Raw genomic sequence first — 27,049 nt, 5'->3', positions numbered from 1 at the left:
TAATACCTGCTCTGTGGTGGTCCTGTGGATGGAAATAACCCACAGCATGCTACTCAGTTTAACACTACCAGCACGTCATGTCCTGTGATAGCTGAGCCCTGATCAGAAATGAAAGCACAGATATAGACTTGCTTAGAAGTCAAGCAAGGTATATTTTAGCCCTATGTGTGTTTCAGGCTCTACCTCAAAGCGCTCAGTTCTGCATCTAAGCATGACATGAATATTTTGTAAGTGAGCGCTTGCGACCGTGCTGTGCCTTTCATTTCCTTTTCTGGTGTCGCTCTAGCTGAGCTTTTAAAGGGTGACGTTCTGCCAAATCACATGAAGAAACACTAGAAATGTGAATGACTTAGCTCAGGCTTAGTCGACCCAAACAGCAGAGGGTCTTTAATGAAGAAGTGTGTGAAGGTCACCTAGAATATAATGCTTGTGGTCAACATGTTCTTTCTTAATGTATAGGAAAATAGTAAATTGTGTAAGCCAGGGCAACTCCAGGAGCAGATTTGGGAACCACTTACCATAAAGAGAGAGAGTTAGTTAGAGAGACAATCACAGGGGTAAGAGGAACTTCCCACACTTCCCACGTTCTGTAAAGCTTGGTTGCAGCATACTTACAGTAAAACCCCTCCGGTCCAGCAGTTCCTTTCAGAGCAGTTTGTAATCTCTCTGTGGAGTAGCTGAGGCCGAGATGAGCCTGCCAACCAGGGAGCAGTTTGAGGAGTGGAGTCCAGCACAGGTGGCTAGCTACCTGTCTCAGGTAAGTGGGCAGAAAAGTTCTCCAAGAAGTCGTCTGTACTGGGCTTAAAGGGATACTCCAGTGTTTTCTGTACTAACCTCTATCTGCCACATCTGTAGCATTCGGACGATTAGCACAGATCATAATTTCACTGTACTTATTAAAGAACAGAAAGACAACTGACTCAAAACACACTTATTAAAAAGGTTATTCACCTCCACATTGGCTTCTACTCTAAGTGTGTGAACAGATTTTCTGGAAAAAGCTTTGAAATTATTGTCAGTGGTAAATGAATAAACACTACAGATTCAGCAGGTGGTGATTAGGCTGACAAACACTGGAGTGAACTGGAATTGTTTACAATTCACTTAGAAGTGCAAAATGATCTTCAAATTAGCAGAAAAGGTGGTGAAGTTCATTTCAGTCTCATGAAAGAAAGATCTGTCGTCAGGGTGAAGATTCCCATGACTTGTCACCAAATGTGAACTGCTTTCGATGTACAGTGCGTGTGGTTAATGTAGAAATGAAATGCTGTGCCTGTTTCTCGCAGAATAAGATGAGAGAATGTGCCATGACAGTGCAGAAAATGAAGATTGATGGCCGCTGGTTTCTGGTAGGTAGGAATTTCTGGTGATCAGTAATTATTTTGACTGTTCTTTCCTTTTCACCTCCAAGGTTACTTGCATGATCTACAAAGAAAAAAGTGATGCATTGAATTTACTTGATTGAAATGTGAACTTTATTTCAGCATGGATAAAATATATCAACCCAATTCTGTCCTTCGGGTCACTTACTTTTGGCAATATTTGTGTTAACAATGTTGATATTGTTCATATGTTAGTCAGGTGGAAATTGCAAATACAGTGTACCACTTTTCCAGTGTAATATCAGTGTCACTGGAAGATAATAATGATTTAGTTACTGTACTTGGAGGACTACACATGCTGGCATGGCTAATAATGACATAATGCTAACTGGTACAATGCTACGCCTTTTATCTCCCCAAACCAAGCAATCAAAAACACTGAACACCTGATACAGATGTGCCAGAAGCTGGATTGACCAAAACATATGAACTGTCTGGTCCCCAAAGACTTAACTAGACTGTTCTATTCCACTGCATTTTGAATGATAAATTTTCCTCCACTACATCTTCCCTAAGGCACGTAGTTACATTTCAGAAAAATGGCAATTCCCTGCTCCCAGTCCCTTTAGATTAATATATAAAACTTTCCATGGCACATACTGTTTGTGAGCTTTGTTGCCATTTGTGAGCAGAAGCTTTTAATGATGTCTGCAGATTTAAATACACAACATGACAGAAATTGATCTTAAGGTTAAGGACATGTTTAGGGTTAACACAATAAGCAGTTTTGAAAATCGAAAAATCAGAACAAAGTTGTCACTAAATATCAATATTCACATTATTTAAAACAAGTATTTTGTAATAACACATTGAGTACATCTAAGTTTCCAGTTGCTCTAAAGGGGGTGACAAAGCCCAAGGCCTTTTTACATTGAGTCTAATTTTACACACACAAGAAGCATGTTTTTGCTTTTTGGTTTGGCTCAGGCAGTGCTTCAAACTTCTATGTGAGTCAGTGATAAACTTTCAAAAACTTTGAAAACTGGATAGCAAGTTAACATTTTTGGTCACATGTCTGTAGTGTCTTGTGGAAGCCCAAATGTTACCACTTTCTGTTCTGTAAAGTAATTTAAAGCTGCACTGTGTACAATTTGGGGATTTGGGATGTGTAATTGCACGCAATGTGAGGAAAACGTTTTGTACTGTTGGTTGCGCCTCCCCGAGTGGATGGATGTGATGATTGCGAGCATGCTGAAAGAGTATTAAAAAAAAACTCAAAACTCGGTGAAACATGTAAAGACAAATGAATTGTCTGTTATTGACATCATTTCTTCATCAGTATATTGTTGATTTTGCATTTGACACCTAAACGAGCCAGACCTTCTTTTTGAGCCTGTGATGTAAAGACACATGGCATGGTCCAAAAACCCAAGTGAAATTTGATTTATAAATGACTGCTTCAAGCTTTAAATATGACTTGCAGCACAAAGGCACCATATTTTAATAGCAGTGGCATTCAGCGCACTACGCTACACAGTCATGATCCAGTGCTAGCAGAAGAGCAGTACAGGATAAATCTGCACTCTCGTTTGATAATTAATTTCATAATTCCGACATTGGGTATGTGTACTACTTTGTCATAATTAAATTAGTTAGCTCTCTTGCTGGTTCTAAAATATATGCTAGTAACTGAATGTTATTAGCATAGTAATATAACTTATCTGTCAGACTCTAAGATGATTTCTGCTTTCACACACACTCACACAAATGTCTACGTTTACTTAGTTACCAAGTGTAGAGTCAAGCAAAATGTACATTTTCTCTTGGAAATGTAAAAATATAAGCAAAACCACCTGTTCTCAGGCTCGTAGCACGCATGCTAATAGTGTAGGCATTCTTGCTTCTGAGCTAGCTAATGGTAACATGAACTCTTTACTCTGTACAATCACCATACTAGTGCTTCGTGACTGTATCCTCATATTGTTACTGGAACAGTTAAAAATAGCTAAATGAAGCTGCTTACACAGCAAGATGAAGGAACAATTCCAACTGAAGTCAGACACAGCTTGTGCTCAAATTGTGCTCAGCACCATGTAATTTCACATGTTATTAGGTTTTCATAAGACCCCTGATGTATTTCAGTGAATGCGATCCTGCTTTCTTCCATTATTTGTTAGCCTTGTCTTGGTGGTGTTGGTGGTATTAGGGCAGCATTTAATGGTGTATATAAAGGTGCACATCTGCTGCTCGTCTTGGCCAATGCTTGCATATACATATTTCAACAATGGTCGCCAGGCAGTCAGTCAGTAACTCAGTGTCTCAGTAAAGTGAACCAACTCTCGTAGACAAACATGCATCAGAGCAAAAGTTTCAGTGTGTCACATCAGTCCTTGTCATCTGTGAAAATCCACTCAATGTGAAAAGATCTCATGACGACTAAACATGAAACTATAACTAAGGAAGAAAAATGATTGTTTCTTTTATCAGTTCCACTTACTATATAGGTGCAGTTTGTAGTTCTACCCTATTCCTTAATGGTCAGGACCATCACAGGACCACCACAGAGGGGGTATTATTTAGGGGGTGGATCATTCTCAGCACTGCAGTGACACTGACGTGGTGGTGGCGTGTTAGTGTGGTGGTAGTGCTGGTAAAAGTGGATTAGAGCAGTGTTGTACAGCAGTGTTGCAGGAGTTTTTAAACACTGTGTCCAGTCACTGTCCTCTTTATTAGACACACTATGTAGGTCCACCATGTACCAAGTCAGAGACAGTAGCTCCTCTGTCGGTGCACATCTTGTATTAGTCATCCTCTAGACCAAGGGTACACAACTCCGGTCCTGGATGGCTGGCATCCAACCCAACTTGCTGATTTACCAGCTCAAACACACCCGACTCAACTCATCTGTTAATTGCCAAGTGTAATGGGTGTTTGAGTAGGGAAACTACCAAACTGTGCTGGACACTGGCCCCTCCAGGACCAGAGTTGTGCACCCCTGCTCTAACACACACACTAACACGCCACCACCACATCAGTGTCACTGAAGTGCTGAGAGTGACCCGCCACCCAAATAATACCTGCTCTGTGGTGCTCCTGTGGGGGTCTTGACCATTGAAGAACAGGGTAAAAGGGGGCTAACAAAGTATGCAGAGAAACAGATTACTACAGTCTACAGACCACAGTCTGTAACTATAGAACTACAAAGTGTACATATATGGTAAGTGGAGCTGATAAAATGGATAATAAGTATAGAAACCATGCAGTGGTTTTAATGTTATGGCTGATCGGTGTATATTTCAATAGAAAAAAAGCCATAAAGTTTTGGCACTAATCTTTAATTAATCTTGTCAACAGCTATTCTATCCACCTCTTTTGTCCATTTAATGTTCAAGGCGGTAGGCATTAGATCGAGAGGTTTTGTCAGTTGAAACTGCCGTTACAGTGATGACATGAATTATAATAAAAAAAGATGAGAAAGTAAATGTACACAATTACAGAAGTGATGTTACAGAATGAAGGGACTTCCTTCAATAGGAAATGTGCAAATCGTGTTTTATGATGAGATCACAGATGAGGACATCCTGTCCCATGACATGCTTTATTTAGCAAGACATTTAGCAAAAAGATTTATTCAAGCATATACTGGTCAGTCTGGTGGTCAGTCGCTCAAAACAAGCTGAGAATATAGCATAGTATGTAAAGTGAAATTAGGAAGTGTTAAGCCACTAAAAGTCATTATAACGTGTCTCTTAAGCACTGTGGAGGCTTCCTTTCAGTGAACTTGGCTCTTCTCACCAGAAGCAGAAGCATTAGCTAGTAAAAGTCTTAAACATTGCAGACCTTTCCTTTAAGCAAACAAAGCTTTATTTGTGTTACTGCTAAAGCATCTATGCAACAAGCATATTTTGTTCAATACAAGATGGCTTATACAGATTCCTATGAATTTTTAATCACAATGCAATAAGATAAGAGCTCTTTGAAACTGTATAAAGATATTTGTGGCCCAGCTTTTCCTCTTTCTTTTAAGAAATACACAACCATTAATGAATATCAAATGAGTTCTGTTCTCCACTCACCAGGACTAAAGTCAGAACTGTCAGCATACAATACCAATCAAAAGTTTGGGCACATCATTAAATGTAATCATTAAATAATTTTAAAGAAATGTTGATCTAAAGGCTTATGTTTAAGTGCTTAAAGCTTATTTCTAAGATAAATATAAATTAGTTTGTTTTGAATTCATTGTTTTTGTAATGTCAAAAAGCCAAAGCATTTACATTTATCCATTCATCCATCTTTATTTAGCTCTGCCCAGTTCACACTGAAGTTATAAAGAGTGTTTTAGCCTGGACTGCAATACAGGACAGCCAGTCAGAATGAAGCCTTATGTCCCAAAAAAAGTAACTTTACAGGAGAAGAAAAAAAACTTCTTAATTTTTAATGTAAGTTAAAAAAATTATTCTAATAATTTTTGACTGCATATATATATATATATATATATATATATATATATATATATATATATATATATATATGTGTACACTGATCAGGCATAACATTTTGACCACCTCCTTGTTTCTACTTACTATATAGGTGCACTTTGTAGTTCTACAATTGCAGACTGTAGTCCATCTGTTTTTCTGCATACTTTGTTAGCCCCCTTTTACCCTGTTCTTCAGTGGTTAGGACCCCCATGGACCCTCACAGAGCAGGTACTATTTGGGTGGTGGATCATTCTCAGCACTGCGGTAACACTGACATGGTGGTGGTGTGTTAGTGTGTGCTGCGCTGGTCTGAGTGGCTAACAAAGTATGCAGAGAAACAGATAGACTACAGTCTGTAATTGTAGAACTACAAAGTGCACCTATGTAGTAAGTGGAACTGATAAAATGGACAATGAGTGTAGAGACAAGGAGGTGGTCATAATGTTATGCCTGATCGGTGTCTGTATATATACATATATGTATATATGTATGTATGTATGTATGTATATAAACATTTGTTTATTTATTTATATACATATATTTATATGCACAAACACAACCTCATTTCCAAAAAAGTTTGACGCTGTGCAAAATCTAAATGAAAACAGAATGCAATCATGTATAAATCATTTAAACCCTATATTTAATTGACAATACTACAAAGACAACATATCAAATGTTGAAACTGAGAATTTTTTTTAATATATACCCATTTTGAATATAATGCCAGCAACATGTTCCAAAAAAGTTAGGACAGGGGCATGTTTACCACTGTGTTGCATCACCTCTTCTTTTAATAATGATAATAATAATAATAATTATAATAATAATAATGCGCCACATGTTTTCAATGAGGGACAGGTCTGAGCTGCAGGCAGACCAGTTTAGCAGCATATGTTGCTCCAAAACCTGTACATATTATTCAGCATTATTGGTGCCTTCACAGATGTGAAAGTCACTCATACTATGTGCACTAATGCACCCCTATACCATCACTGATACTTGCTTTTGAACTGTGTGCTAACTACAAGCTAGACGGTCCCTCTTCTCTTTAGCCTAGAGGATGCGGCGTCCATCATTTCCAAAAAGAATTTCAAATTTTGGTTCGTCAGACTACAGAACACATTTCTACTTCACTTCAGTCCATCTTAAATGAGCTTGGGCCCAGAGAAGCCGGCAGCGTTTCTGGATCCTCTCTATATATGATTTCTTCTTTTCATGGTAGAGTTTTAACTTGCATTTGTGGATGCAGCGACGAACTGTTTTCACAGACAGTGGTTTTCAGAAGTGTTGTTGAGCCCATGCAGTGATTTCCATGACAAAATCAAGTCTGTTTTTAATGCAATGCCACCTCAAGGCCCGAACATTACAGTCAGCCAGTACTGATCTTCAGCCTTGTCCCTTGCATAGAGAGATTTCTCTGGATTCTCTGAATTTTTTAATGATATTATGTACTGTAGATGGTGAAATTCTTTGCTATTTTATATTGAGAATTGTTATTATATATACCAGGTGTTTTGTTAGAATTACACAACTGTCTTAAAGTCCCTGTTTTTTATTCTATAAGATGAATAGAGCATAGAAAATGGTCATGTAAAAAGGAATGTGATTGCTTTTTTTTTTTACATGAAACCATACAAATGTTATAAGTGGAATATGGAGAAAAAATGCAATACAAATATAGGATATGGGTCCTTTAAGCTGCAAAGACCTGTATGTAACATTTAGCTGATTAAGCGGCCTACTTACAGAAAGTTACTAAAAAAAATGCTGGTCAGACAGTAATTGCCCACGTACCTCATTATATCCGCAGCACTGCTTGACTACATCTAAACTCCTCAATGTACTTATTGATTGCCTCTCCCAACACCATAGAGGATTTGTGGCCCGCTTTCTAGCAGAGCTTTCTAAACTCTTTCTTTTTACTCATGAACTCTTCCTCGCAGGTCCTGCCATAGAATCCATAAGAGATACAGCTCTTTTGTTGATGAATTTTAGGCCATTCGAAAACATTTTGTCCACCCAGATATGAACTGACTTCACTGTCTTGCTGTATTACATAATTGCACTGAGTATTCGCTCAGCTGGACAGACATCCTCACGTCCCCCTGTACAATGTTTACCTGCTTGTGCTCATCTTTTATTCAGCAGTGACTACAGTTGTTGCTGTTAATTGTGTTCAGTTTTTTTAATAAACACCAGAGGGCCTTGTCATCCAAAAAGTTCCGCTTTTGATTGATTATCCACCAACTTCAAACAAGCGTTCATGTTCTCAGCAGTGGGCAGCCTTTCTGAAAGTCATGTACACTGAGCTGGCAGAGGCATATAGATCCCTGGACATTTTTCTAGAGCTTTTCTTTGTTGATTTTATGCCTTGCTGTTTGAGATTGATGATTTTATGCCTTACTATTTAAGAGCCTGCAGCAGGATGGCCACTCCAGGGAAGATTCACTGTTGTCCTACATTCTCTTCACATTTGTACAGCGTGGCTGCAGCTGAGTGGAGCTCCAGGCTTTAGATATAATTTTATATTGTTTTGGAGACTACTGCCTATAATACTTATACAAGTATTCAAGTATAAGGAGCGTATACAAGTGTATGTATGCATGTAAAAGGAGTGTCGATGTCTTTGAGGTTCTCATTTATTTATGGATATATCCATGGAGGTACACTGTATGTACAAAAGTATCCATACACTTGTTCTAATTAGTGAATGGACCTACATTAAGGTGCACCTGTTGCTGACACACATGGTCAACTGTGCACACATAGCTTGTATACTTTCCAGTGGTCACCATGCCCAATGCAAAGCATCTGCTAGAGGGCTATAAAGCTCACAGGCATCATCAAATACCTTGGGAATGAGTTGGACTGGCATTTGTGATCCAGAATTCATCATCCAACATCAGTACCTGACCTCACTAATGCTCTTTAATACCCTTTAATACCCTTAATACCCATAACACCCTTAACTTCTGAGGGAACTTTGGATGAGCAGATGTCTACAAAATTACCTAGAGAAAGTCATTAGCATTAACACCTTTTCAGTGGAATCAGTGAAATTCGCTGCTGTACAGAAGTACCTGTCCTGAATCCTGCAAGCTTTATTTCATGGGGACTTTCTTTTGCACCAAAACTTGAACCAATTACATGAGTAAATTTCATGTGACTGATCACATTACCAAGTCTAAACGCAGAGAATTGGTGTGTTAACAATGCTGTTTGGCTGATGACACCATCTTCAAGTCGGTGGTCCTCACTCATGCATATGCAATAACGTAAAAGCCATGAGACTAGGAAAAAACTACTTTTTCATGCTCTAAGTGAAAACAAAAGAAACAAAAAAGAATTAACTAATATGCATATCATTGTTGTCCAAAGAAAAACAAGTATCTCCAAAATGGTAACTTTATAGAAGAGAGGCAAAAACGTTAACTTTTAATGTAAGTCGATGTGAAGATATTTTATTCCAAGTAATTTTAGAGCATTGCTATCGGTCCATCCATCATGAAATTTTCACACAACGTAAAGGGCAGCCGCTGTGTTCAAATGATGCAGAAAACTAAAAATTGACAAAAATGGAGATAAATGTTTTTCTTTAGACAGCAATGATATATACTTAAAAATCAGGGCTGAAAAGTCTGCTTATCAGAAAAGGTCGGTCATTTTTAATGGAAGTCTAAGGAGGAACATGCTTTTTTGCACCAGACATGATATCTACAGTTTGGTGACTCAAAAAATGGTTCTTCAGGGGTTCTTTAGTAAAGGCAATTGTATAGAAGGTTGTAGGTTGTATAGAACCATGTACATTCAAAGCACCATTTGAAAGCACAAAAGGTTCTTTGCAAGGTAAAATGTGTACATGGTTCTGTAAAGAACCTTTTTTAAATGTCTCTATAAACCCTCTAAAAAGGTGTCAAACCATTTTTCGGTACAATACAGAACCCTTTTTGTTAAGGGTTCTAGCTGGGTACACTCAGCCAGCCACACCCTCTTACCATGATTACATCCTAATAAGGAAAGCTATTACAGTACAGCTTGTAACTGATAATGAGCTGTTTGTTGTTAATGGTTGTTATTTACAGTCTCTACATAATTCTCAGCTTCAGTTAGGAAAACAGCATAAAAGCTAGAGCTTAAATGTGTGAACTGAGAAGGCTGGAGTGGAAATATGTGGGGATATATTGGGATATTGGCACATCTCTGGTACTATCCCTGATAATGCTGTTGGTTTACTGTATTTTCCCTCTAAAGTAAAAATCACAGATGCTTTTAATCTCAGGTGTTTTACGAATGCAGTTTCTGCAGTTTTGTGTTGATATAAAGCGTGATGTAAGAAGATGTAAGGAGAAGCTTCAGGCAAACACAAGAACATCTAAATGTATTACTTTTGTGCATGGGGCTGTGCAAAAGTGTGTTGCGTATGAACATTTCAAGACTGTTTTGAAGTATTATACTCCAAATTATCTTTCAGTCATTGCAGCTTTAGTTTCATCATTCCATAATAAGGTCACCGTGGACCACGTGGGGGTAAATCAATTCTGACTATGAAAGTTTAAACAGCTTTCCTTTGATATGTGAATAAGTAAACCTTGTGTAAAATACAAGCAAACATGAATCAAGCAGATCAGACTGGCATTGATTGAGAGTGCTGGCCTGGGCCAGGCTGCATTTCCCTCATTTCTGAATTTTTCATCAGCTTCTCTTTCACATATATCTCTAAAAATCTATAAAAGCATGTTTGTGTGTGCGTACCAGAAACACATACTGCGTTTGTATGGTTCACACTGCGGACGCCGGCTTTCTCCTGCTTTTAATAGTCAAAGGCAGGGCTCGAGATAAATACAGAATAGGGTCAAAAGTTCTTCTTTAAAGAGAACTCAGCGGTATGTCTCCTATATCTACTCTGAGCATGTGAACCAGAGAAGATATAAGCTCTCCACGCTAGTCATCTCCACACTGTACATAATGTCACACTCAGTGGGAGCTAAGAACGACACGCGACGAATGAGTTTGCATATTCAAGTGCCGTTTATGCGTTTAACCATCTGCTCCTATTCTGGGGCGCCTGGCAAATGAGTCAGTAGATTAAAATAACATTGCCCGGGACTAGGTGAGCACAGGCGGAGAGTAAATCCTCACTGAGTAGCTCATTTGGATTTGAGCCATTGGTGAAACATGATGCATACCTCACCAAATTGCACAGCGTTTGCTGAATTACTCGCAGATCATGGTGTCATGTCAAACATATGGCTCTTCAGTGAAGTTAGACGAATCAAAAGCATATACATGATTAGTGGTGTTATAGGGAGGGGAAGCATACTGTGGTTCTTATTTATAGTGGAGAGCATTTGAGTTCTTTTAAACGATTCATTTAGAAACTAATCATTTGCTAAAATGATTTCTTGCTTCTGAATCGTTTTTTAGAACATAGTGGCACCTTTGTCGTGTCCAAGACTATAACCATTTGAGATCGAGAATCTAAAAAGTACTCTTCAAGGCCATGTCTTAAAGGGGAATTCCACCAATTTCCCAAAATTCCCATAATGAAATCATTAAGATGTACACAAAGTCATTCAGAGTAGTTTCATGTGAAATGCACTCCTGAGTCTGAAATGTTCACAGTGGTGGTGATAGAGATACATGCAGGGCATTGTAAGACAAAGTAGTTCTAGTCATTTTGTTGCACTGTTCAAATGAAATTAGATAATTACATTATTCATTACATAGTTATGCAGTACATTACATTCCGATTACATTCTGTACCAACAGATTTCTGACTCTTTGAGGGAATTTACAGAAGATGATCATGCATTAGCACCCTGAGTAAACTGCTCACTCTGAATGAATCCAGCCAAAGCCAATGTCAATTGGCTAAATCAAACACAAACTGATGTACTGATTTAGTGCTGAGTTTGAGTTAGTGCACATTATAAAACACTCAAAAAAAAAATTTACAAGACAAGTCAGAGACAAAAAAGCCTATAAGTTAATATACACGGTGGGTTGTAGGTTGTCCAGTAAGTACATTTTATTCTTTGTTTAAGAACCTTAACAACCAATGGTACTTGGTTTCTAATGTCAATAAGAATCAGAACTTATACTTAGGTCTATTTCCCAGTTTCAGGAAAGAATGAACCTGTATAGTTACCATATCATCACTGTCCAAAACATGTATCTCCAAAATAGTAACTTTACAGGACAAGGCAAAAACATTCTTAATGGAAATTAATGTTAACTTGTTTTATTCAAAGTCATTTTGGCAAATTTCTATTGGTCTATTCATCGTGAAATGTTCACACAATGTAAAGGACAGCCGCCATTTTAAAATCATGTAGAAAAACAAAAACCCAAAAATCAAAAATGGAGACAGTTTTTTTTTGTTTGTTTTTTTTTTGTTTTTTTTAACGATATGTATCTATGTATCACATTTATTTGTATGTACTATTTAGTGCAGGGGTCCAAAGAACAACTTTATCCCACAAGGGCATTTGATTTTGCCCCCCGAAAAAGCTTTGTCTGAGTTTGAAGGCGAGGCAACATGGCTCATATGTAAAGAAACCACTGTGATATGTATAGAATGCAATATAGAAAAGCAAACATGCTACAAGGCTCTCCACGTACACTGGCCACGTGCAAAAACATGAGGCTAATGAGTTTCTAGCTTTCTAGCTTAGTGCTCACTTTTGGCTCCTTTATACTGTCTTTTTGGCCCCCAGTCCACCAAAAACTTTACACTATGGCCACCCAAAACAAGTTTGAGCTTGTCTGATTTGGTGGAATGAAATAAATAAGTGATCTGTCATTACCACAGATCATTCACTCTGCAACACTGTTTGTGCCTTTGTGTATATGAAGACTGGAAGGAGAGGGCAGAAGGAGAATTAGTCCCTATTCCTCACATTTTTTGTTGATTTGTTGTTGTTTTTTCAAGAATCAATAAAATATTAGTGGCATATACATAAATAAGTAACCCTTTAAATGGCCAGGGCCCGCCAGCCGGCCCAAAGTTTTATTACACACTTTTAAAACCTAGGGGTAGCTCAGCCAGTCCCCGACGGTTCTGAATAACAAGGCTTACTATGTAATAATCCTGGAATTTTGAGAGGTTAAAGGGTCTGTATCCTATATTTTTCTAGCACTTTGATATTTACCCTTGAGGTCCACTTTTAACATTTATGTGGTTGTATGTATGAGAAACAGTCATAAAATATTCTTAGATGACCTTTTTCCAACCTCTCTTTATCCCTTAGAATTAAACAGGCTGAGCCTTTAAGGCCAATATATTTGAATGAGCTCTATTCTCATTGGCTACCCTCAATGGCTACTGCACCTCATCCAAACAGCAGTCTGGGCTGAAACACTCTTTATGACATCAGCATAAACCTGTGAGGCTAAACTGCTGCAGGCTAAACAGGCAGATATGCGTTCAAAGCAGGCTCTTTTTCCAGCTTATTCTCCATTTATGGACTGTGTGGACTGGGAACTGAATGGTGCATTTTGAAACTTTAAAAAATTGAAAGAAGTTTAATTGTCCATGATATGGGCCCTTCAAATGAATGGACATTCAGTTAATTGCCTAAATAAAACACCTACTGTCAATAATTTTATTTGTGGGTCAAAAAATGAATCATTTGGATCAGAATTATTGATACTTCAGGAGGTTATTGATCCGCCCACCCCTGCTCGGCAGCATTTTTTTCTGGTCCCTCTGCAGGCTTGTATTTCTTTATAGAGGAAAGGCAGGTGAAAGTCAGCGGTCTTGGTCAATCCTTCTTTCAAATCTCTTGGTGCGAGTTGCCGGAGCCGCCTGCGTGCTCAGCGTGGGGCTGAGGGACTCAGAATGGCCTGCTTTTGGGGGGTTAGCGCTCATCTTTAATATGCAGGTGGGGCTTCCAGGCCGCTGGGGTGGCTCATGTCTCGCTCTGGCTTCTGGAGAAACTCTACATAAATAATTCACAGCGGCTCTCGAGATCCACGGAGGCGCCCGGCTGAAATATTTGATATTTTATTCCGTGTCAAAAGGCTAAGCTTGATTTTTAGTCAGGTGTGGGAGATTTTCCCTTGGTCCCTGCCTGAGCGTGGAGAGGAGGAGGGAATCAAGGGAAAGCATAAACATGCTGCACCAGTGCATTGTTCCAGCCAAACTAATTCAACAAAGCCTGAGTTATCACAAACGCCCCATCAAAATAACACCTGTCAGTGGCTTTACCAGCTCATGTTCAGAAGAAAACACCTTGTTTAGGTGTTCAGTTGTTTGGCTGATTCCCAGAATGCACCACTGACTGTTTCGGGATTTCTTTTGGTGGGTTATGTTGATCCTAGAAGGACTGAAAAGAAAGTTCAAACAATCTAGTCTGTTTCTTCGATCCAAGCTCTGCTTCCTCTCCCTATACATTATGCAGGCCGTGTACGGTCCCCATGGCCGAAGCTGCCAGACTCATCTTTACTTTCTGACACTTTCTCGTCTGTGAATGCTGTCGTGTGGGTATGATTAGTCTGTTTGGAACAGGTACTTAAATGACAAAAACACTAGATTTGAGAGAAAAACTCACAACACTGTTTTCCTGCTGATTCTTTAGAGATATGCTTTATAATATGAAGGCAAGTTGATCTTTTATTTGAGCGTAGAAAAGAGGAAGCCAGGCCCGCACATGTAGGAAAAAAGCAGTCATCATTTGAAGTTCAAAGAAGATCCCTGTCAAATAGATGAAGATGTTAAAAAAAATTAGTAGTTCTCTGGTGAGAATAACAGTGCCAGTTCATTAATATCAGTGCATGACAAACATTTATATCTTATAGGACTATTGTACTCATGTACTTTTAGTTGATATGTCCTTAGCTGAACACCCTAAATCATCATAGGCTCTGCCACTGTCACTGTCTTCAAGCCTTTGTATTTGAAGTCAATAAAAAAGCAGACACACACAGAGACAGTAGCTCTGTTCTGTCACACATTTCATTCTCTCTGTGCTTTTGCCTGTCTTCTTTCTCTCTAGGTCTCTGTTCACTTGGGTTTGTGTGTGTCCTTAAAGGAATGCCTTGACCAAGGCTTGAGCAAACATGCTAGCTAGAAGAAAGTGCCTTGTTTCTGTGGGCAGGGTTGAGATAAGATGGAATAAAAGTATTGGGAATGTATTCTGAATGTAGAAATTAAGTGTCAGTATTCAGTCTAAGTTACATTTTGTATTCAGAATACAGTTTCTTTTTATATTTATAGGAGAACACTTTCAGAATACCTACCAACTAAATAAATAATCATACAATCCTCAAAAGAAACACCATCAGTGCATGTTTATTAAACATTTTAAAATCAGCACATGGCCTGCAGTAAACATACTCAGTGGACAAACTCCAAAGAGGAACTAAATTAATGGCTTCTTTACAAACGTTAAAGTTTCTGATAGATCAGCTATTAATTAAAGCCTGAGTAGACTGATGAATCAGTGTGATGATCAGTTATTAATCTCAGTGTTACTGAGCTCTGCTAAAGCCTGAGTAGACTGATAAATCAATGTAATGATCAGTTATTAATGTCAGTGTTAGCACTTTTGAGGCTGACTTTTAAAGTTCTGCTTGGGAATTGTGGGAGCAGCAGTGAGAGCTGTGGGGGCAAATTTTTCATTAAACATATTAGGAGAAGAATTACAGGAAGAAAACTACCAACCAGCAACAGCGAGGAACAGCATGAATTAAGTAAAAAAATATGACCATGTGCCTTATTAAGATGTATTCTAAATGTATTCCCTACATCCATCACTACATTTTCAAAGTATTTTGCCCAACACTGTCCATCCCCTTAGATCTTCATCAAATCACCACATTGTTGCTGACCAAAGAAAAGCATGTATCTCCAAACTAGTAACTTTAAGGGATAAGTCAAAAACTTTAGTTATGTTTAATGTAAGTTAATTTAAAGATATTTGATTTTTGAGCATTTCTATTAGTCCATTCATCATGAAATGTTGAGACGATGTAAAGAAAATAAAATAAACCTCTATATAAATAAGTTACGTTGTCATACTGTTTAGTTAGATATGCTAGTTACTTGGAGCTTGCTAGTAGCTAATGTTTAATATGTTAGCTACTTGCTTTAAGTAAATTGAAGTTGTTTGCTCTCTATGAAACTTTCAGTGTAAGATGATCTGGTTTCCGCCATCAAAAAGTGGATAAAATCACACAGCATGACTGGTCCTTACAGGATGTAGTTGAGGTTATGATGCTAATAAAGTTGGAACTGCTCGTCTTTTCAGTCTTTTCTTTGTCAATCACTGAGCAAAGCCTCAGTGATGCCTGATACTGTCTATGGATTGAGAAACTGTCCAGAGTTAAACGTGCAGAACAAACTAACCGCCCTGAAATAATGTTGTCCAGGATCTTATTAAAGATGTGTGCCCTGAATCTAGTTTCCTATTCGCCAAACGTTTTTGAGAATGTTCCATTCCACCTGTAATAGTGCTGCAGTTACATTCTGGCACCTGTACAAGCTGTAGCATTTAAGATGCAACATCCGATTAAGAAGCCGGCGAACAGGAAGCCAACTTCAGCCTTGTTTAAAAATGAACATAACCATGCCCGTTTACCTTGGTGGGGCCTTCAGAAAGAAAGTTGTAGGTTTCTTGGAAAGAGTATAAAAAGTGCTGACATTCCCTGGGACATTTCTACACCTGCATTAGTCTGCCATTTTCTTGGTGTTGTTCTGTTGTCATATATAAACTTTGGGAGAGTAAATATAAAGTCAAGACTGTTTCATAATAGTTTAGGATTTTGGAATTGGCCCATTTTACCAGCCTCTTATGTAAATGCAGGATTTGTATTTGAAAGAGGAGACAACAGTGTTTGAGGTTCACAGTATGTCCGTTCCATGTACCAAACTCTCCTTATTCAACTGAGCCAATGTAAATACAGTTTTCCATTCTATGGCACCTTTAAGAAGACCTATGAAAGAGTTACTAAAGTCATGGTTAGAGTTCTGGGGTCACCATACATACACCTGGGTTCATACACCATCCTGCAGTTTCCTAGAAATCCAGTGAACATAAATGGCTCTGGGAACCAAGTGATGGACCCCAAAGCAAGTCTCTACAAATTAGCATGACTCTACAAGCTGTTATAGACCTTGCATTAATATGTGTTTTATGCCCAGCTCATCGTATCTGAATGAATCGTGGCCAGATTTCATTCACACTTTCCACTCAAATAAATCTCCATTTGCAGTTGCACTCTGTGTACAGTTTGAATTCTTTCATATGAACATGATCCGATCACCTAAAATGCATGTTGATGCAAAGTGTAAACAGCCTCTATATAGTCATAATTAGTGGCTATTCATTTTCATCCACTGTTAGCAACATTAGCTTTTTGGTGAAACTATTATTTTAACTCTTTGCCAAACTCCTTTAAAAAATATCTTACCTGGAAAGTTGACAAAAAAACATTAGACTCTGGCTAAAGGAGCGTGAGCAACATGTGGCATTACCTCAGGGACAGTGTGATGCAACACTGGACAACACAGAAATATGCATATAACTCCAAAGATGAGGTCCCAGAGATCTAATTGCCTGTAAAATTTAATTCTAGCAGTAAACTGACACATCTGATCCAATCCATGTCTTCTGCAGCATCTAAACTTTAGAGTCAGGTGTGTTTCATTAGACTGAAACCAAGCTGAGGCCAGTGGATCACCCGGGGCAGGGCTGGACACCCTATGCTATCAATCATAATGCGGTTAGAATGAAGAGAAGCTGCATGAGGAAAGGATCAGACTTTCAGAAATAAATGATAAATGAACCAAGTGGGGAGACATGATTTAAATTAGATTTTGTTCATTATTTCATGATGCTTTTTGCCCCGGAAATCGAGCTTACTTCCTTCCTTCAAAGAGATCGCTGATAATTTATTAAAAATCACAGAGGTGCAGCTGTATAATTTTCCATAATTTCAAGGTGCCATGAGGACATGAGGTTGAATATGGGGTAAGAAAGTGACTTAAAATGTGTTCTAAAAGCAGTGTTTCTCAACCCTGGTCCTGCGGGCCCACTCGCTGCACTTTTTAGTGTTTTCACACATGATCCAACTAATCAGCTCATTAACAGCCCGTTATTGAGTTAAAGTGGCTGAGTTAAAGCAGGGAATGCACTAAAACGTGCTGGACAGTGGGCCTCCAGGAGCAAGGGTGGGAAACACTGCTCTAAAGCTTCTTACTGAATGTATAGAAAAGAGTAAAAGAGCCACTTCCTCTTTTGAGTCTTAAGGTTTTTACTTATTGAAGGCTCACAATTTTAAAACTGTGATATGTCTCCATCTAGTGTTGATAAAGAGTAGCACACCTAACCCAACATTCATTCATTCATTCGTTCATTTGTCATCTAAGCAACTTATCCTCCTGGGGGGGTTTGGAGCCTATCCCAGCGCTAATTGGGTGGAAGGCAGGAAATACTTTGGACAGATCAACAGTCCATCACAGGGCAGACTAACTCAACATATAGTGCTCAAAAGTAATCTAAGGACACCTCCACCATCATCTGTGTTTTCAGAATGAATTGTTAATATGAAAATGGTCATATTCAACAATACATCATTTCAGCTGTGTTATTACTTCACGTAAAAACAAACCTACCACACTCTGGTCATCCAGAAGAGAAGATCCAACAAGCCTGGTTGAGCATCACTTATGGAACTTGGGACATTTCATGCCTGAAAGACTTCAAGCTGTCATGCAAAAGAAAGGATACACATGCAAAGTAATAAACAAGACCAAACAATTGTATTCAGAGAGTTTCCCAAGACTACTTTTACGCTGTAACTAAATGTAGAAAAGGCCAGTTTCTCTACATTTGATTGTCTGAGCTGCCTTCAAAGCTGTTGTAAATCCATGATATACCTACACCTATAGCTAACTGCCTCCCACCAACTGAACTCTGTATTACTGTGCCACGTCACAAAAAATCCCTGTGCTGTTAATGGAATAATATTTGACTCTAATGCTGCTCGCATGGACCTCCGAATATTTTGATGAAGTAAGAACCTGTTTTTTTTGTTTAAACTGAGGGGCTGGCAATTTATATTCTTAACTAGAACTAGGCTGGTCAGCTAACGAACATGCTAAAAGATAGCCAACAGCCTAAATAACTCAATAATTCATATCATAGGCTTGAATTAAAGTAATTACAATACAAGTCGATGTAAAACTGCGGTATAAAAGTCTAAAAATGTCACTTGAATGGATTACACTCTTAAAATGTCGTGTTTCAGTCAGAAGTAGCATCAAACCCAGGCTGTATCCCAAACGGCTCTGTACTTCCTAAATAGCTAGTGTGTTAGCTAGCTACGAAACTTCAGAAATTCTAGCCTCTACAGCCAAATAGTGTGTTATTCATCCAGTTCGAATGTACCTGAGTCCCAAATGACCATTTCTTAGCTATATTTTGCACCGTTGGGGTGCAGGATCCAGTATTTAAATTCCTACGTAGTGCACTATAGGGAGCAGGCAGCCATTTCAGATTCAGAAATTCAGGTGGAAAATCAATGATTAAAAAGTACTTGTATAGCATCTTTTGTTCTGCATTAAACAGTGCTATGTTATCACATGTTCATTGTTATACGACAAAAAGTACAAGAAATGACCGCATTGTACAGTGATGGGCGACTGAACATTCTTCTCCTTATTCAGTGGTCCATGGTTGCTTGGCAGGGCTATCATACGCTAATAGATCTACATTTCTTGGTGAAATACTTGTTTATGTCGATTATTATCAATTACAACTTAAATTACTTTCTAAAAAGTGTGATTATATTTTATGTTGAACACCCTTTTATAAAAATGGAGGAAAATGAAATACAAGTGCATAATACATAAGTGCCTACAACTCCCTTCCCTGTGATAAAATCGCAATAACACGTGGCCTCATTGGCTGATTGCTTTATTATTTAATTTTCCTCCACTCTGTTGTCCATTGTTTACTGTTTAGGCTCTATAGGTCATATAGTTCATTGTATAGTGTTGTTTGTGGCTTATTGTTAATCTGTGTGTCTTCTCCAGACTTTACAGTCCTCAGAGCTTTGAGGCTGTCTAATTCTGACATTCATCTGTGGTGTAGAGGGGAATTACCCTAAGTTTATTGGAAACAAATGTGCATCTTGAACGAAATGGGAGGAGCCAGACAGACAAATGAAGAATGTCTTCTAGTGCACATAATGCATGATTCATTTGCAAATATGTAGATTTTGGTGTAAATATCAACCATGGAAGTAAGTCAAGCTGAAGTCCCCTCTTATCACTGCTTTTTATATGGTCACATCACTGACGATGACATTGAGCACTGTAGTGAACCACACACGACCAAATCCAAAGTGAGTTCACAGGTGTAGAGTCCAAAGATGGCTGTGGTCAGAAGTAATGACAATAAAGTTGACTATGACTTTGACTGAATTGACAAGAAAGTCAGGAAAAGAGCAGTTATGAAGTAGATATAGTTATGAACAGTCTTATAATGTAGTGTGAAAGGTAAGCAGGGCTAGACTGAAAGATGTTTGAGAGATTTCTGTCTTCTCTCGTTAATCTCACTCCTTCTTGTTTCCACAGAGCCTCTCTGATACAGACTTGAACAAGTTCAGTCTCATCCATCGACCGTAAGATACTTTTCCCTCTTTTCTCTTTGCTATTAACTGGATATACACAAATGAATAAATAGAAAGACTTCAATATCACACAAACCATAAAACATTTACCCTTACTGAAGTACAGTACTGTGCAAAAGTCAGAGGCCACCCTTTATTTATTTTATTTCCAGTCAAAACAGTAAGTACAAGTTATTAATTTTCCAGGAGATATTTTTGAGGATTAGAAACAAGATCACCTGAATAATACTATCTACTGAATCTTCTGAAGAGATTAGATATAAGGTAATCCACTTTAATAAGGAGGTAGAGAGTCAAAGGAAAATACATGAAAAACAGGAGTTTCCAAAAATGGAGATCAAAAAATTATTAAAAGTTGTGAGAAAATGGGACGCCTAACAACCATAGAAGACCTCGTAGACCATCAAAACTGTCACCATCAGATAAACAGTATTTAAAGCTTTCATCTTTGAGGAAGAAAAGAAAATCAAGCTCTATTCATGCTTCAGAGCTGGAAAAATGTACAGTGGTTTCAATCCATCCTTCTACTGTGAGAACTCAACGCTATAAGTCTGAAAAGATGTGTTGCTCTCAAGAAGCCCTTGCTGAGAAAAGAAAATGTTCAAATCAAACAAAGAAGCTGCTGGTGTTCTCAGAACAATGGACTGACCACCCCAGAGCCCAGGCCTCATGAGTTCAGGATAACTTCGTTCATGAAAAGCAGAAAATGCAACCAACTTCTAAGACTGAACTTTGGAGGAGGGGAAAATATCCGTGTAGAGTTCTTCCAAAGATTCTGAAAGCAAGTCTCCTGAAAACGAATGGAAGCTGTCAAACAGGCTGTGTGAAAACACTGAATACTAAAAAAATGTTGAAATGATATTTATTTGTTTAGTTGTTTTGTGTACTTTTCTGTTAAATATGTGTCTTCTGCTTTTTTTTCCTCACACAAACGAATAACCATTTTCATTAGATATTAAGTAAATGAAGGGTGATCTCTGACTTTTGCGCAGTACTATCTATTTGTGAGAAAAGTAAACCACTTCTTACTCAGTTACCTAGTTAAATTACATAATTCAAATTTAGTTACTATTTACTTTTTTGCATGTTTGATTTCATTATGTTACATTAGTGATGGCATCTGTGCTGCTTTGTGATTGGTCACACCTCTGACTTTAGAATTTTAGCGCTTTATTTTAGACCAAGTGGGCCTAAAAAAGAGGAGACTTGGGCCTAACGAACTTCAGCTCTTTTGATGATACGTACCGGATGTAGTAAGAAGTTGCACTGTAGTTCTCTATGAAACTTGCCACTTAAGCAGTTTTGACCCACTACTCTTTATTTCACTTCAGTGAAAATGATTTTACTTAAGTAAGGGTTTAGGATACCCACCTATGAGCTCACACACCAAGTTCCTCTTGCATTTAACTTTTTGAACTAAAGGGGAATCGGAAGTATTTACATGAGCCTGTTCAGAACTGAACATGTGCGTGCATGTGTGTATGTTAGAGCCCCTTGTCCCTCCAGGGACTTTCCCATGCTGGTGGAAAATATTGTTTTAAAAAAGTTGCTACATGTACTACAGCATAATAGGCTCTGACTGAAACACACACATACGCACTAGCAGAGTGGATCAGACACAGCAGTGCTGCTGGAGTTTTTAAACACTATGTCCACTCACTGTCCACTCTATTGGACACACGTACCTTGTTGGTCCACCTTGTAGATGGAAAGTCTAAAGAGACAGAAGCTCATCTGTTGCTGAACAGTTTGTGCTAGTCATCCTCTGGTCCTTCATCAGTGGTCACAGGACGCTGTTGGCCAGATGTTTTTAGTTGGTGGACTGGACTATTCTCAGTCCAGCAGTGACACTGAGGTGTTTAAAAACTCCAGCAGCACCGCTGAGTCTGATCCACTCAGACCAGCGCAACACACACTAACACACCACCACCAGGTCAGTGTCACTGCAGTGCTGACCCACCACCCAAATAATACCTGCTCTGTGGTGGTCCTGTGGGGGTCCTTACCATTGAAGAACAGGGTTAAAGGGGGCTTACAAAGCATGCAGAGAAACAGATGGACTACAGTCTGTAATTGTAGAACTGCAAAGTGCTCATACATGGTAAGTGGAGTTGATAAAATCGACAATGGGTGTAGAAACAAGGAGGTGGTGTAAATGTCCAGTTTACGTGGTGTTATATGTGTAAAACACATCAGTTGCCAGCAGTTGGCTATAAATGGACTTAAAAAATGAAAAAAGGAAGAAGCTGATAACAGCCATAAGAAGTGTCTGAGTGAAATAATATTTACATTGCTGTACATGCTTACGGTAGTGAGGGGATCCCTCTCAGCAAACAGACAGTAGATCAAATACGTCAACATATTTAAGATCTAGATTTTAAAAATCTTAGCATGTTCCTATACACCAGTGTCGAACTAACTGTCATAAAAAAACTGTTATTAATGCAAATACATACCAGATGTAAAGTGTAAGGACTAAGCCTGGTGGTAGAGCTCAATCTGAATCTGTAGAAATGACCACAAAGTGTTGAGCACATATCTTCTCATTTGCTTACACATATGTTCTAGAGTACTAAAATTACATACAAAGGTGACATCGGTAGCTAGGTTGCATGGATTTTTGACATTTTTTCTGCTGGTTTTATTATGGTTTATAAAAGATCATGTGCTGGTTAGCTAGCTATATGGAGCAGTAGCAGGAAATGTTTTCGGTCTGCACCTGGTTTTAAAGATTGATAGGATTGAGTTTAGCTCATTCTCTGGTAGGAACAGTCACAAAACATGCCAAAACAACCCCCCCCCCACCCCCCACAAAAAAACCCAAAAAATACCCCAAAACATATTAGTAATTGGGATGTAGACTACCAGCTACTAATTTTACCATAATTTAGGTTTTCATGCAAAGCTGTTCATTTGCATTCATTCCTTTTAACATCACAATGTTGTACCTCAGACAGTAGATTGATTTCCTCATGTTAAAAGTGGATGCAATTTCTTCCTCTTCTCTAAGCCATGAGGTCTATTGTGAAAACCCAGTCGGTCATCAGGCTCTAAAAATAGCTGGTCAGTTTCAATAGCTGTTGCCTCTGTAGAGGTTCGACACATTGCTCCTCACATAAGGTTTTTTAAAGAACAATAAACAAACTTGGCCTTGCAGAACTTTCACTACTGTTCAAAAGTTCAGAATCTCATTTCATTGCTATTTTATATATTATATATATTAAATGTTACTAAAGTGATGTAATTTAATACGGAATGTATTTAAATATTCTCCACATTACATGTTAGTTGTTTTATTCAACATGTTAATTCTGTGAACAAGATTTATTCACGTCTTAAGATTTGAGCCTTAAGATTTGAGCTCCACTTTTATAATCAGATTCTAACTATCACTCATTCTATTTTAATTTCATTCTCAATGATATACAGCTTTCTCAGTCATTTCTCAGCATCTACAGTTCATTCATAATTCTGGACACATCTAACATTTTTTTTTACAGCTTCCTAGCGTCCTATGAATCATTTGAGAGCTGTGACATTGTACAGACCTAAAATATTAGAATTATACACTGCAAAATTAGGTTTATATTATTGAAAACATTGATTTTAAACTTTTGAACCACTATTCCAAGCTTTTGATTGGTAGTATACACATTACGTGAGTTTATTCTGCCTAAACAGTAACCAATACCACCTCTCTTACCAACATTCTGATGTTTAAAAAGTATATGAAATTTATGTTAAATATGCATTTCACTCTAGTGGACTCTACTGGTGCTTTAAAAGTCAGAAGTTAAATAGAAACAATAGAACTTTTTGGTGCTAAACAGAACCGTTCCCTTTATTAAAGAACCCTTGAAGAACCATCTTTTTTAAGAGTGTAATTATTATTTACTTTTTTTAATGTTCGTGTCTCTGACATACTCTAAATGCATTCAGTAATTCATTGTTATAAATGACTTGTAATAAATGCAGTTAATCTTTACATTATTGACTAGTATAGTTATTATTATTATTGTTAGTATCATTATTATTGTTATAATAAATCAGGGTGTGGCCTATAAAAGAAAGAAAAAGAAGGAAAGGAACCATGTCATGTGTCTAACCACTGGCCATTTGCCAAGTCGCTCTTTAAGGGAGAGCTCACACACACACACTCACACACACTCGTCCTCACTCCGTCGCACAGCATGGAGACACTCAGCAAGATTACTGCTCCTGCCAGTGAGAAGCTTCGGTAAGAAAAGCTTACTGTTTTTCAGCTAGTTGGCTTTCTTTTTCAGCCACTCTGTACTGTTAGTGTGATATATGACCACATTTAAGACTGTCAGTATGTACATAAAGTTACGGTGTTTATTGAGGGACAGATGGATCTGGGATTTTCAACCGCTTTCCAGTTCAAACAACATTTAAGCCGTGCACATAATGAGGACTAATTTGATCAATGTCTGTTCTAAATTATTTTTTGTAGGTTTATTTTTTGTATAGTGAGTTATGGGAGAAGGTTTTGGAGATACTGGTCAACAGAAACTTCACAGCTCTCACCCTGAATTAAATTTAGCACATTCACACGTTGAGCAACTTCAGCTGGCTGAATTTCCTTTGTGATAGGAGTTTCAGAGGTGTTACCAGTGCTTTGTATCTCACTGTTAATCTGTAATGCAGCCAATGAGCCTGTTTCAGGTCCTATTGTTAAAATATGCTCCTTTGAAAAGCAGATGAGGTCAGTTTTGATATATTTTGAGGTCATTTTTTTTCTAGCCGAATCATCACTTACACTGTAGAGAGTGTGTGCAGAGAATATAGCAGACTAAACAAACTTTATGATCTTAATTATACGTCTTAGTACACTCACTCAGTCTCCTACACACCCTCTCCCACACACCCACACCCACACCCAACACACACGCACACACACCAGTTACTTCACACTGCGTGAAGCTGAGAGGCCTTCAGACACTTAGGAGCTATGAGTCAGTTCTGCGGGTAACAAACACAGAATCATGAGGAAAGAGGTTGCCTCACATGCTAACGTTAGTCTGTTAATGTTAATGTTAGTCCAATGTAAAGCTGCTAAGTAGGGGTCTGAGCACTGAGGCTCAGGAAACTGCAGCACAGGTGAAAGTAACAGCAGACTACAGTCTCACTTAGCAGATCGGTTCAGTATTGAATGCGGTGTAATAATGATCCATATGTGATCAATGTTGGGAAAAAGAAATTGTAAGCATATGGCCAAATTCATGCATACATATGAATGTGCTTTTTTTTTTTTACATTTGTGATTTTAACTTTTCATGTTTTCAACATCATATCAACTTTATTTACCATAAACTGACATACCAGGTCATTGCCCATGTGAAAAGTCTCTAATCGTGTTGTAATGTCCATAAAAGTTTAATATTTCATATGAGATATGGCCTGGTTCTGTTTTTATTTGTATTTCAGGCAGCTTCAAAAAATGGTCCAGGATATCAAAAAGAATGACGACAGCATTTTCAACAGATTGAAAAGGTAGGTTTGCAGATGTTTAATGCATTAAATGGCCATGGTCTGCTGGCAGGCCCCAAGTTTTATTACACATATCTATAACCAGCTCTGCCAGTTTGTACTGAAAACCCCATAGTTACTGAATAATAAGCCTTAGTATGTAGTAGGCCTGGGATTTTAAGGGGTTATCAAAAGAGCATGCATTCACATATCGTCGCTGTCCAAAAAAAATGGCAGCTGTCCTTTACATTGGGTGTCCTTTACAAGTTTTCATGATGAACAGACCAACATAAATGCTCCAGAATAACTTAGAAAAACACTTCTTTGCGTTGACTTGCATGAAAAGTCAGGAACATGTTTTTTATTTATCTATTTATTTATTTATTTATTTTTGGACAGCGACAATATGCAACATCTGATTTCTTTTACCCCTTTTTCCCCAAATTAGACATTGCCAATTCCACCCACTAGTTAGGTATCCCCCATCACACAGTGCTAACAAACTGAATAGGCAGGCTAGCCTGTGCTTTCCCACATTAAGCCAGTCCTAACAAGCACCCATATATCACAGGGGAAGAGGGAGGACCATCCCCACCCAGAGAGCATGAGGCTAATTATGCTCTCTTGGACTCCTGGTCAGTAATGGCTACGACATCACTGAGGATTGAACTTGCAATCTCCCAACAACAGAGAGAACACTTAGAGGGTTTTAGCACTCAGGACCCTAATAGAGATTCGATACATACTATGTGTCCTAAAGTTCGTCCAGTATTTCTCCTGGGTATTAATAAGGGGTTTGTCCCTGCCTTGCTGCAGTAACAGCGAAAGAAGCCTTTAGACTAGCTGTTGGAACATTGGTGTAGAGGATTTGATTGCTTTCAGCCACAAAAGCTTTAGTGAAGTCAGGTGCTGATGTTGGGTGACTAGTTCTGGATCACAAACGCCACTTCAGGTCATCCTGAAGGTATTGGATCCAGCTCCATCCCTCCAGAGATCACAATTCCATCGCTCCACAGCTGGTGGCCTTTAAACCCCTCTCACTGACACTTGGCATTGTGCATGGTGATTTTAGGCTCATGTGCAGCTGTTCCAGAGCATGCCATTCTATTGACAGTG

At 38.4% G+C, this 27,049-nt stretch overlaps 1 protein-coding gene across 2 annotated transcripts in view; it reads left to right on the top strand.

Annotated features, from left to right (window-relative positions):
- The first annotated feature begins 305 nt into the window (after window positions 1-305).
- The window catches only part of blnk (B cell linker), a 46,421-nt gene continuing 19,677 nt past the window's right edge, over window positions 306-27,049 (top strand). Inside the window, exons 1-4 of one of the 2 annotated variants that reach the window (XM_036574576.1) lie at window positions 306-757; window positions 1,287-1,349; window positions 20,391-20,437; window positions 25,892-25,957. In XM_036574576.1, the coding sequence (XP_036430469.1) occupies window positions 689-757; window positions 1,287-1,349; window positions 20,391-20,437; window positions 25,892-25,957 (245 nt within the window). In that variant the 5' untranslated portion in view covers window positions 306-688. Of the gene's footprint in view, window positions 758-1,286; window positions 1,350-20,390; window positions 20,438-24,532; window positions 24,684-25,891; window positions 25,958-27,049 lie in introns of those variants that run through there. The other variant, XM_036574577.1, reaches the window with a different exon arrangement.

Source organism: Colossoma macropomum, unplaced genomic scaffold, assembly GCF_904425465.1.
Source record: "Colossoma macropomum unplaced genomic scaffold, Colossoma_macropomum, whole genome shotgun sequence".
In the NCBI taxonomy this organism is placed as follows: Eukaryota; Metazoa; Chordata; class Actinopteri; order Characiformes; family Serrasalmidae; genus Colossoma; species Colossoma macropomum.
This window is presented reverse-complemented; position numbering and strand designations above follow the sequence as displayed.